Source organism: Seriola aureovittata, chromosome 17, assembly GCF_021018895.1.
Source record: "Seriola aureovittata isolate HTS-2021-v1 ecotype China chromosome 17, ASM2101889v1, whole genome shotgun sequence".
NCBI lineage: Eukaryota > Metazoa > Chordata > Actinopteri > Carangiformes > Carangidae > Seriola > Seriola aureovittata.
The window spans coordinates 10,927,803-10,941,397 of record NC_079380.1 but is presented as its reverse complement, the minus strand read 5'-3'; the positions used below and the strand labels follow the sequence as shown (position 1 = coordinate 10,941,397).

The window sequence follows — 13,595 nt, the reverse complement described above, 5'->3', positions numbered from 1 at the left end:
ATACTGAACATATCCTGTGTAGACACAGGTGGAGGAGTGGAGCTGCTGCCCTGCTGATGTGCTGCTCTTGCTACATGTGCAGTGAAGACACTGTGCAAGCCTGACCTAAACCTGCTACACTAAAAAGTAGAGATAAACATATAAACAGGGCTTCCTACAGCCCTCTTCAGAGGTCCTATGGGAGTTTAGACAAGCTTTGGACTCACTAAGGGTCAATATGAGATGGTAACTCTACACCCAAAGTGGAACCACTGGCTGGGGACAAGGCCCCTCTTCAAACAGGCTGTTTGATGCTGATGACAGGGCAGTGACGGCTGGGTTTTTGCCCTCCCTCGGGCTCTATCGTCTCTTTCTTTTGAGAGGAACCCCTGGGCAGGATCAACAATAGGTTTTCATCTGTTCTTTTTTTTTTTTTTTTTTTTTTTTTTTTTTTTTTTTTTTAAACACAGGAGCATTACCACTAAACTGGTGTTAGTTCACCTTTTACTTTGTTTTTTTATCTGGTCTCCCCACCTAAAACATAGGCTAAAATATTTTTCTGGCTCTTGCTCCCGGCAAGGAGACTGAAGCTGTTCCAGGTTAGACTAAAGAGGATGAACTGATCCATATCTAGATTTTCACTGAAATAGTCTGCTTTCTTTGTGACTGGTCTGCGCTGGTTCAGAAAAACTGGAGGCCACTCAGTTTTGTTTGGCTTTTTTTCCAGACTTACAAAGACAATAGTGAAATGGAAGAGCCACAGGGCTGAGCATGAAGGAGCCAGGCACACAGGAATATCCACAAGAATGTGCATATACACAGCAACAGTGTACCAAAAGTAAATAGTTTGCTGGAATATAAAAATTAATCAAGGATCTAAGCATAACAACTATAAATGCCATTCGGAAAGATTTTCCCATGAAGATGGCTATAGTACAAGGTCAGCACTAAGGCGCTAAGACTTGGTTTACTGTTAAAGTGAAGCACCACTAGAGCTGGCATGTTGGGAGAGAGTTTGCACAGTTAATACAGCTACTCTTCCATCTCCTAAAGCCCCCCTGAACGCCAGCTTGCCTTCCCCTCCCCATACAACCCCCTCCTCTCACGCGCTGAGAGGTCAGATGTCAGAGGTCCCCCGTCTGATTGTGATGATAATGTCACGGCTGCAGGGAGTGGGGTGGGGCCACTCTGCAGGAGAGAATGTCTTTAGAAGGTGGAATTGGTGCAGAGGGTGACGAAGAGGAGGAGAGAGTGGTCTGGTCCGGCAAGAATGTCATGTCATATTTCCTGTAATCCCTCGTCCCTTGCTCTGAAAACACCGCACTCACTCCTGATGCACGATCCCCGTTGCCCGGGCAACCTCACAGACGAACAGGCAAGCCTGACACCAAACCAATCGCCCCTCCCCCTCACCACCCACCCTGGGTCCCCATGGCTATTTGTCATGGCTTGGCTGGGTTTATTTAGAGGCAAATTAACTATGTCTGGAATCTAGGGTGTCACTAAAAAATGAAACAAAAATGTGTCACAAAGAAGGCTGTGACAGGTCGGAGGAAGAGAGTTGCTCTTAGAGCTGAAAAATACAACATAAAGTGACAGTCAAATTCTTCTGAAGCCACTCTGCACTGTGGGCATTTGACTGCTGATGAAAGCCATAGAGCTACAGTCTGAACAGGCTGTTGTTCTCTGAAGACCATTGTGACTCTTTGTAGACAGAATAACTTACAACTGATCTAGGGAAGTATTGTGTGTCCAAGTGCATGTTGATGTTGCACTACAGAGACTAAAAGAACAAGGTACTTGGAATAAAGGTGTGTTCAGCTATGAGAATTAAGTGGTGTGTGTGTGTGTTAGTTTATATGTGTGTGCACGTGTGTGTGTGTGTGGGTGGGCGTGTAAAAATAACGATAGTAGTAATGTCTGATAAATTATTTCTCCTCCCATACAAATGCACAGTGAACTGAGAAGCCAAAACACACATTCTTTTGTCTAGACCTGACTCATTGCCAACATGCTACTCCCATAACACACAAATCAGAGTGCTATCAGTGCCGAGACTGTGAGAGACATGCAGCTTTGTCCTGGTGCAACTCTCCTTATCAGGCTCTTTACAACCTTGTGGATTCCACTGCCTCTGGGAACAGCGGGGCAGGATCTGTGCCATCGCCTGGGCCCAACCTTATTTGTGGCGGATGTACAAGGCAGGTGCAGGCTGCTGTTGTGCAATGGGCCAATGAGTCATATTTAGTGAGCGTCGACTTCTGACCTTTGAGGAAGAGAGTGCAGCAGATGAGGAGGAGGTCTTTGAGTGCAGCGGAGGGATGGCCAGAGTGGGTAATCTCTCTGTGTCAACACATATGAGGGTTTTTGCCAGCTGCTGCCCCGGCAGCATGCATCTGTCCGCATCTGTCAGTGTACCTCTGGGTGTCCGGCATTTACCTCTCCTGCCAGACTTTAAGCCAAAACAACTGTGCTGTGTTGCTCAGGGGACTAGTCCAGCAACCAACACGCGCACACACACACACACACACACACAGGCTATTTCACACCACTCAGGAGATGTAGTCATCCTGCACAAACACATGCATTAACAGTTCCTCGTAACACACCTTCAAGACTGTTAAGGAAAATCACCACTGCAACAAGGTAAACACATGCAACAATCACTGCACGCCCGAACACAAAGAAAAGAAACTTACAACCAGTCTCAGCGTCTGGGGAGGGGGAGTATTGTGAACCCATAAAAGAGAAGATCCATTGAGGAAATTATAAAAGAAGATAAAAGAAGGAGGAAAAAGATGGCAGATGTGTCAAACATTTAATGAAGAAGAGTTTAAAGAGCAAATAGAATTTTTTTTGTCATTCGAAAAATGCCATTCCAGCAGTGCGCTGTAAGAGCTGCATCAAGTATCAGGATCTTCTGACTAAAACCATTTGATTTAGGTATGTAAGTAAGTCCTGTCACCTATGCAAGTGTAAGACAATGCCAGTTTTCCTGCTTTCTGGGTCACTGAAGCAGGGTAACCTGAGCTCATCCTCTCCCATACAATAGCTGCTACTCTGCCAGAGGTCAGAGAGTGGCTCACCTGTGAACAAAGAGTCTGTAATCTCTGACATGGTTCATACACACAGTCATGCTCCACAAAGCAACAAGTATAAAGGAGTCTTCCTATCTCAGAGGGCATTTCCTGAGACAAATAGAGAAGAAGAGCGAACTATAATCTTTTGACTTGGGGCACAATTTTAACTTCTGTATTGCATGGGGAAGAGCTAAAGTTTTACAAATTCTTTCAAACCTAAAGTCACTAGAAAGAAATATTGGAATCTTTGGGAAAACTCTTTCAACAGTGACTCTTTCTCTCAACACAACCCTCTTTTCCTCACCCCCTCCTTCCACAAGCAAGCAAGAATCAGTTCTACTCCTTTATGAGAGTCCATACTGACACCACACTGCCAACAGGAGCCCATCGCCACCCCCCCACCCCCCTCCAACAGCCTCTTCTGCTCTGCTCTCCTCAGCTTGGCTCTCCCTTTCTCAGCAAAGAGCCAGATTGGGGGTTGGGGAGTGTTTTGTGGCCCAAATAAAAGAGCTAAAGTAGTCAGAACTCCTTTGTATAAAAGTGTTGGGGGGGGGGGGGGGGGGGGGGGGGGGCAGTGACCCAAACAGCTAGTCTTTCAGGCCTGGGTTTACACGGACCAACAGGCCTGGGCTGTAGCCTGGCAACAGTAACCCATGGTGAGAGAGAGACCGAGTGAGAGAAAGGGGGTGATGAGGGACAGGGTTTCGTAAGGACAGTTGGAGCACTTTAGAGGACTGATCCCCTACATATGCAGGTAGCACTGAGCACTGCGCGGGGCCCATTCAGTCTGGTAATTAACAATGATCATGTCTAAAAGGATGCGTGTTTCACAGTTTAATGTGCAAAGTTTGTTTCAATAATTGTGTTTAGACACACAATGGAGGTATTGAAGTCTCCAGGAGGAGGTTTCCAGAGCACCCCCCCGAGCATGAATATTAAACATGTGAAAACAAGGACATTTAACTTTCTCTTGAGGAAAAGCAGTGATGAATCGGCCTAAAAGGCTTGGAAGGCTGTCAGTGCATCCTTCTCACCTCTGATAGCCCCTTATCACTCAGATCTACACGTACAAGGATCAACAATGGATTGGACATCCCCTAAACTCTGCACAGACCTGCTGAATGAAGACAATAAAAATGTACCCTTGTTGCTGCTATGAAAAAGCTTGCCATTTTTACACTTGTAGTTCATGCACTATCTGAGCTAATTTGCCTCAAGTGTCAACAGATTTTTGGAAGAATCCTCCCTGACATTTTTCAAATAGCAGTGCATTTGCCCATAACCACATTGCATGAATCCCAGGGTCGAGGTCTTTCAAAGCATTCTACACTGAAGTCAACCACAAAAACCCCACCCAACCACCTAAACTGAACCAGATTTCTGTACAACTTTGAAATTGAAATTTAAAAGACCCTATCCCGAACCTAGGATGAAAGATCAACTTCAATGCCTTGTCCAATGTTTTCTCTCAAGTTAACCTTCAGAGAAAAAGATTATGTGAAGAAAGATATCTCAGCTGTTCTAATGGCCTGTATTGCTATTCATTTCACAGCAAACATTTGCTGCACAATGAATGTGCATTCAATAGCACGACAACAACATCTGATAAACCACACTCCAGTTTAATAATGTTAACAGAAACTGTTGCACAGATTGACTGAGACCAGCATAAACCGTCACATGCTTATAATCTTGAAAGAATGAGATTTGTTTATGGGGAACTGGTTAAAGCTTTTAGTGATGAGCAAAGGAGAACACCAGAGAGTGTCTATTATGTCAAGTGCTGTCACCCAAAGAAGTATTAGAGATGTTAAAAAAAAAAAAAAAAAAAAAAAAAAAAGGTGTTGGCCAGTCATATCTAATGACACATTTTATAAAACTAAAACTAATACATACACTAATGTAGAAATCTTGGTTTTTTTTCCCCATGTGACAAAGTATTTAAGTCCCAAAACCTCTGATAAATCTTAAATGAGGAAAAGGTAAACACTGGCAAAATGCTGCCTGGTAAAATCAAGATGTCTGTGGAAAGTGTGCTTGATGGAAAAGTGAATGCCTTTTCCTGAATCATTTAATGATGGACCCATCCCTTCCTCTTCTGAAAGGGAGGGAGAGACAAGGGAAATTTCACTGGCGGACCTCAGTTATTCCAATCAGGCCTGCCTGAATGTCTCTTCAGAAGTCATCGTCTCCCGGATAAGAACAAACAGCCAGGGGATGAGACTTCAGAGGCAGGCTTATCCCTACGTAAGTATGTGGTTCAGACATACATCGGCTCCAGAAAGAATAATAATCACAAAACCCAACTGGAGCTTCCTGTGCCAACTCACAATAATGGCAAAACTGACATTTATTACCACACAGGGTTAGTTTTCTGATGTGACGTGCGAGCGAGCCCACAATTTCTCATTTCCACATACTTGGATATAAGTTCCAAGTAATAAAGGATGAAGCAATTTTAGCACAATATAGCCATGTGGCGGGAAGGGAGGATGAAACAAAATGAAGCAAAAGATGAGTGAGTTGAGTGGCAAGGACACCCCGGTGCGCTGAGTAAGCTCTTTAAGCTTCTCTGATAAGACAGGATGTGCGTAGCAGGGAGGTCAGAAGGCACCACTTCCTGTGATGGGGCCTGGGAACCACAGCTCCCAGTCTCCAGTCATGACCTAAAGAGAAGAAGGGACAACAAACCCAAGTCCTCCTTCCTATGATGGCGTAATATCTTCTCCTGGATATGACCACTGTCATCCTATTAAGTCTATACTGGGTCTGCAATGCGTCAGTTTCCCTGGATAATGACATGACAATGGCTCCATCTGTCCGTCAGGACAACATGAGTGATATGGGCTATATACTGCCACACAAAATTGCAGAATAACTAATTGCAAATCAAACAAGTCATTCTAAACATCCCATTTTCAATGAGACTAGGCTGACAGTATTGTTAAAGGCATTCCTGAAGGGGCTACCAGGGTGAATGGATGTGAGGTATGGACAATAACCTGAAAGACCCAGAGAGACAGGAGGAATCTTTACTAAGCATTCCTTTCTAATCCACCATAAAGATGCCAAAGAAAACACTAGCCCTGAGGTGCTCTGAACAAAACTAACAATATAATCTGTCTGTATGTGCCTTGGCATATTTGTATATTTCCACCTCTTAGTGAGATGTGTTCCCCAAAAATGTATTTTTTCATCTGTTTTTGATAAAACAGTTAAGTCACATGTTGATGCCACATTTCCTATTTGGAAAGGTTGTGATTTCTCCTGAGAAAATGTGATTCTTTCTTATTGAAAAAAAAAAAAGGAGAAACAGTATGCGTCCTTTCAACTGAAACACATATACAGTTCTTGCTATTTTTCAAAAGTGAAATAAAGTGGGCAGATGAAAACTATTCACTAGTGAAACATCACTCTGCACTGTCCCGACAGTCTGCTCCCTATCAAAGTCAAAGATGTCCTCTTTCATCATGTTCTAAGAGGCTGGGAGTTGCTGCAGGGTCAGAACAAAACACTCACAATTTATATGGAAACTCTGCTCCTGAAGCAGAGGGCAAAGCATTCATAACATAAAGAGGACCACTGTGTCCATCCATGGGCCTCACACAGCGGAGAATCCCCACATTTATCTCCATTCATCTCAGAGGATCTGGGAGGAAAGAGTTGTTCATAATCTGTGATCTGCCACTGTGTTGAGAGACAGAGGCGGAGGATGAGCTGCCGGAGCTGGGACAACATGCAGAGAGCGAAAGAGCGGACCTGGTTGCTGCTGCACTGTGAGAGAAGCAACATGTGCTGGAGGGGCTGCGAGCTACCGGCTTCATTCCTCCACGAGCTTGTCTCTCACAGTATGGGGGCGGCTGACTGCTCAATGGCAGCACCTGGCCCTATGCTTCCCCTTTGTCAAGATCTGACTTCACTGGATTACCATCACAACATCCACCAGCTGTCCTCTACGCAGACCACCCCCCCACCCCCTCCGCTTCCTACCCAGCCTCCCTCTACCCATTCCCTACCCCCAGTCAGATCCCTCCAGCTGGATCCTCTCTGAATGACACCCTCTCAATCTGCCTAATTATCTCTCCTCTGGCCATGCCGCTGTGGCCCTCTCTAGGCAGCACATTCTGCTCGCGGGGCAGAGCTCGGGGGCCAAAGGCACTTCAACAGGACTTCCTGACTGCTCACCTAGAAGGCCCCACTCTCTGTGACAATATCAACTCTTCACTGTCAAGTTCAAAACTCTGGGCCACAGTAAGATCATAGGATGAGTATTCATTGTGTATCAAGTAGAACAGAAAATGTACACGAAACCCCACATGACAAGATGAGTTTGTGTATGTTGAAACTATGTGATGTTCAGTAGTGATATTTAGAACATGCTTGTAAAATGTTTATCATCAGAATAACCAGTAAATGCTGAATTGAAGATTGGCCGCAACTGAGCAACTTTATCTCTGAAGCAGACATGCAGAACTACAAGTTCTCGCCTCCATGTTGTAACTTATCTGCATGCATCAAACAAAGCCCGGTTTGGTAAAAGCCACACTCCCACCAGGGCACACAAAGATTCAAGAGAGAGAAGACTCAGACAGAGAAGCTTGTTTCAGTGCCTCTCTGTCATTGGGAATTATCTTCATCAAACTCATTTTAAATTAATTATACCATTTCCCAACACTTGTATGAGATGGTTTCTGAGCTCAACACATATCTGACCCCTGGTTACAACTGCAGTTGCACTTATGTTTCACTTTCCATGACGATGCAGTGGAGACTGGCAGTGAGAACAGAACAGGATGAAACCAGCAGTTGCAGGCAACATCATGGAGCCTGGCTGGAATAGTCAACCTTTTCAGACCGACTTTTACTGTGTCACTGAAAGAGATGAAATGGGTATCAGAAAGTTTGTTTCCTGAGGATTACTACTGTAATCCCCTATCAGCAACCCTAGACTGCGACCTTTACTAAGTCACCTGAGGAGGAAGCCAGCACAGCTGCAGACTCACAGAAACTAGCAAGATAGAGAAGAATTGAGAACTTTTTCTTGCATGTTAAAGCTATATGGTGTTGTGTCGTAGTTGTGTTTGCCAACAAGACAGGAGACGAATTGGTATCTGGGACAATAACAATGGCATCTACTACACAGTATTACTGTCACTTCAGAAGCTACTTGCCATAAGAAAATTTAAATAACACAGTGGCTGAACAATAAGCGGGACAAGATGACCATTCTCTTCGCAGAACAATGTCTGTGGTTCTGTGGAAGCTCTGTGATTTCTCTCAAGGTTGTTTTCTACTGGTTCTCTTACTTCCTGTCAAATGCCAAAACATGTATGTATGTGGATTTGTTTCCATCTTTCTAGTCCGTATCGGCCTCATTTTGCTGTGGCCTTTATTCTCTCCCTCTCTGCACCCTGTTTAGAAGGTGCCAGGTTACAGCCAGGTATCTAGTGAAAGAAAGGATCTTTTCTGCTGTTTTGGATCTCCTGTTTCTGTAGGCTCCCTGGGGAAGGGGTGGGGTGGCTCCACCACTCACCTCTGTCTAGGACTGGTCTGACCACTCTCATGTGGCCACGCTTCGCTCCATTGCTCTGCCCCTGCTATGGGTCTCTCTCTACACTGTGTGGTATGACATTTGTCCCCTTCCATTAGAAAACCTCTCCCTTTGCGCTTACTTCTTTTTTCTTGGCACTGGACCAGCATAGTGATTACAAATGCCCCAACTCTTACACCTAACACATACATGTACACAGCACAAAGGACGGGAGGAACACAAAAGATGAATGAATGAATAACCTCTTCCAAAAAAAAAAAGAAACAGTCCTTGTGATGTGACGACAGTAAGCCTACAGATTCTCTCTAAGATAAACATTGAGATTATTGAGTTAATTTTCAATAGATGACAGAATGTGATATCTGTGATCTGCATGGTGAAAAATGATGTCAGATATGCTGAAATAAAAAAGGTTCTGGCTGCATGAAATTATACATTCACTCACTTAGTGACACTCACCCATTTTGGCCTCAGCTAATGATTGAAAAAATGTGGGTAGTGGTTACTTGTTCCACATGCAGCCTAGTTACACATTGGCTAGTGTATAATAGCCACTACTGGCATAAATGCGTATATAGTTGTCTTATTATTTGCTTGTGAAAAGTGCATTCATGGCAATGGCTCCACGTTGACCCCTGCAGTATGGGTAAACTACCAGCCCACTCCAATAAAATAATAAATTTTACTGTTTTGCAGGGAAGCAGCTGGCTTCTGGCTGTTCTACAAATGACTGTATCTCCTCAATCTGAAACACTCAGGCATGTTTCCTAAACTAACACTGAAGGCTATTTGATTTGACTATTGTAATAGGTTCCCACACCCCACACACCCGCCACCTTCCCCCCCCCTTGCAAATTTGAAAAACAAAAGCCTTATCACTGCCAAAAGATGTGAGAACACAAAAATGCCCAAGGCAGGCGGGAAACAAAGACAATTCATCAAAAAAAAAGAAAAAAGAAAAAAAAAAGTTTTTTAAACCATTGAAATAAACTCAAATCGCGGGGAAAATACCCCACATTGAAAATAACATTGAAATAAAAACTGACAAAACACAGAAGGAAAGCTTTACTCATGCTATGTGTGGCATAATGCTGTGATTTATGTTTGACAAAGCTCCCTAACAGGTGCAAGAGATGAGTATGGCAGCCAAACATGTTGGAGCTTGCTGACGCTCATCTGCGTAGGCCTAATCAATTTGTCCTATCTTTCACCAGTTTAATGTGAATGTTGTAAATTACTGGGATATAAAGATGGGATGTTCACATTGTTTGAGACAGAGTATCAGACTGGAAAGCAATCTTTCCCCCGACACCTTTAAAGAACAAATAACAACATGTGTAAATCAATTTACACACAAGGCCTGCACTTTAGGCTTGAATGCCTTTCAAAGCTGAGTTTATGAAGTGGAGGCAGGAGAAAACTTGGAGGCTTTGTTACTGAAAGGAGACTTCAGCCCACAAGTCTTATCCTGGTACATCTTTACATTATGTTCCACTTACATGCATCGAGTGGGTGAATCTAAGCATGTCCCTCCATTTTCACAAGATCTGTATTTATCCACGCAACGGTACCCTGTGGAAATTGGAGAAATCAGTTAGAAAACCACACAATTGACAAATCTTTTGATGCACATATAACCCTTAAGGTAATAAATCACAACAAAACTACAAATAATGCCCCATTGGAATAGTCAAGGTATGGGAGAACTTGATAAACGTTCTGTTAAATATCATAAATTGATATAATGGGCTCCTCAGCATATCCCTCTAGATAGCAGGCCTTTGCCACTTGTGGCATCTTGCAGACACACCCGCATGGTTCTTGTTTACTTTGTCAAAAGCAGATAAAGCTTCGACTTTCCTCGATCGAGATACAGTCTGACATGTGGACACTGAGACTGTTTCTGCTTGGAAACAAGTTTATCTCAGAGACATTCATTTATCTGGCAGCCACTGCTCCACAGCTTCGAGGGAAAAAAATATTCAGCTGCTTAAAAGGCCTTTGTTCAGCAAGAACGAGAGTGGTGGGGGGGGGGGGGGCTGGGGGTCTTCGGCTCATCACCCCTTCGTAGGCTACAATAAAAACAGTTTTTGGAAACTTATTAAACATCCTTGCACATGTCCGCGCCACTCAGCCAAACTTTTCCAGTGCAGCTGATGTTGCAGGAGCTACTCTTTTTTTTTTTGCGCTTTGAGTTTTGTTAACTCTGTGGAGCAGCAGCGCTCATAGTGTCACCAGACTTTTCCCACAGAGGGAAAAACCACCTCTACTTCAGAAAGGTCAGATGTAATTTTGAAAAAATATCTGCTTCCTCCATTCAATAATGCCTGACCTATTCACAAAAAACAGCTGTGTGTGCGCGTGTGTGATATTTTGACACGTGATTGGGTGTAAACGTCTTCTGTAAGCATTATCTGTTGATTAATTATTCCAAAGAACTGAATGAAAACTGTAGATCTGGATTATCAGCTGATACTTGTAACTCAAACTACAAAATAAAAGAAGAAAATAAGAAGTTAAGGTCAAAATCAATTTGGCACAAATCATAGACCAGATAGTTAATGATAGCACCAATTTTATTTGGACCCGGACTGTGGATGTGCTGTCAAGACATGTTCAGTCAACCTGTGGATATATCCCACTCTTATGCTGCAAGTGTTAATTGTTTCAAACAGACTTACCTTCACAAATATGCATACAAAATAAAAGTGACAAAATAATCCATGGAATATTTCCTTCCATTTCGGTGGAAAAGTTTCCAGCGTTTCAAGTTGGGCTTTTAGTAAAAATACATCCTTTGTTTAGTTCACAAAAAAATAAAGGCTCCAAAATCGATGGGGAATTTTTCATAAAATCAGCCGGAAAGCGTAGCGTTATAGATCCCAGTCCCGTATTATCCTCCGCAGCTCGCCCACGGCTGCTGTGATTCTCGGTTTACCTCCTGAAACTTCTGAAAAACTTTTTCCTTCCCGATCTGTCCCAGCGTCTGGAGTCCCCGCCTCCTCTGTGTGTCTCTCCCTGTGTGTCTCTCTCACTCTCTCTCTCTCTCTCTCTCTCTCTCTCTCTCTCTCTCTCTCTCTCTCACTCTCTCTCTCTCTCTCCTCTACACTAGATAGTCCCTGTGCAGAGCTTCCCAACATTGGGCCCTTCAGGGACCCCTCCCTCCCACCATCTCACACACACACACACACACACACACACACACACACACACACACACACACACACACACACACACACGCACACACACACACAACCAAAACTGCAAACTTTGATGTATTACATTCCCTAAAAACCCAGAGAATGGTGGCAGTAACATACAGTGATCAGAGTTACAAACAGTTGAGGCAGTCACCAAATCTACCAACAGATATGGGCATTTTGCTGAGACACTGATGGAAAAGCTGCCATATCAGATTTGAAAGACACAAACAAATCTCTCGCTGACTCTCGTTCCAGGACCTACGCTGAATCAACAGATGTTGATGATTCTGTGGGTTATCTTAGAGCCATGTTGCTCTAAAACGACATAGCCTGCTTTGGAAAACTCAGAGAACTGATGGACCCAGTCTTAGGAAGGCCGGGAATGTCAAGAATTGTCGCAAACGCTTCAGAAAAAAACCTGAAATCCACTGGTATCTCATGAAAAGTGTTAATTTAGCATTTTTTTCTGCATATCCGGAACCACAGAAGATCTATTTTGATATAAAGACAATGACTGTGGAGGTTGGAAGACTCTGTAAGTCGCATAGGCAACATAACTAATAGGTTTTAAATTAGTGTTAAATTTTAAATCCAAATCAGATCTTTGTTTGGAATCTAAAAACAACAGTAAGCAACTATGAAGAAGCAGCTTCTTTATTACAGTAGCAGACTGGAGTTTGTCTGTGCAAGCTTACTTGTTTGTTTGTGTGTTTACAGTTGATGAATTGCAGATAAGGGAGTGAATTGTGTTTACATGGTGGCGGAGAGGCAGACAGCATTCCTATTATCCCCATGGCCCCATGTACGGAGTTGCAGTCCTGCTCCCTCAGCCTGCACCTCCTCAGCCTATGGCAGTGGACTCATTTTCTGCAGCCGGTGTATAGTGCCTCAGTTGTTCTGCGGCACAGAGCGGAGCCGGTTGCTTACAGAGACAATAGCCTTGATTTGAATCATAAAAGGAGTCCGGCATTATGACACAGTTTCTCTCTGCAGGGGAGGGTAGCACACTAATATTCAAGCACACTGCTCCTACCCCACCGTCTCCCCTTCTTCATCACAGTATTCCTGGTCCTGGCCTTGAATAAATTACAGGCATGGGTAGGGCCATGAATGTAACAGGCTGGTTTGGAGGGAAGTTCGTTAGTGCGTGTGACGTCATCTATAGGGGTCAGTGAAAAGAGCTTGTTAGGCCTCACAGACACCTGCTTCATTTGGCATCCACCGTGTGATGAAAGTTGGGCAGTGCAAAGTTTTCAATGGCTTGCTTTAGCTTTTTGTGCAGAGTGACATGATTACTTAATCCTGCATTCCTCATTAGCATTTGGATATTACTGCAACTGATTGAAAAAAAACCTCTTTAAAATCTCATGCAGGCTTGTGTCCAAGATGATATGTGCATGTGTGTTTTTCACTGTGTCTACAGCTGCAAGTGAAAACTAGATAGAGACAAGGAGGAAGGTGTAATAGAGTTTGTGTATATTACAAATAGGTGTAATAAGCTGATTTTTGTGCTTTCATCTGGCTGTGAAATATGTCTCTCACCCCCCGGGGATGTAGTAGACGCACTCCCAGCTCACTCTGGCAGGTGTTGGCAGTATTTTGACTGGCTTCCAGTTGGAGGAGGTCCCAGGGAGAGATTTCTCAGTGTGCTCAGGGACAGACAGTTGTATTTACAGTATGTTGATATCTAGGCACTCAAAGTCTACAAATGCCTCATGTGCCTCATCCTTCTGGAAAAACTGGAGGCCTTCATCATTCCATGGAAAACAGCAACAGCAACAA

General features: G+C 43.7%; 1 protein-coding gene across 1 annotated transcript in view; it reads right to left on the bottom strand.

Moving 5' to 3' along the window:
- The window catches only part of notch3 (notch receptor 3), a 30,592-nt gene extending 18,968 nt beyond the window's left edge, over positions 1 to 11,624 (bottom strand). Inside the window, exons 1-2 of the mRNA XM_056400828.1 lie at positions 11,292 to 11,624; positions 10,110 to 10,182 (exon numbers count right to left, since the gene is read on the bottom strand). Coding sequence (XP_056256803.1) covers positions 10,110 to 10,182; positions 11,292 to 11,352 — 134 coding nt within the window. The 5' untranslated portion in view covers positions 11,353 to 11,624. The remainder of the gene's footprint in view (positions 1 to 10,109; positions 10,183 to 11,291) is intronic.
- Between the last annotated feature and the right edge of the window lie 1,971 nt (positions 11,625 to 13,595).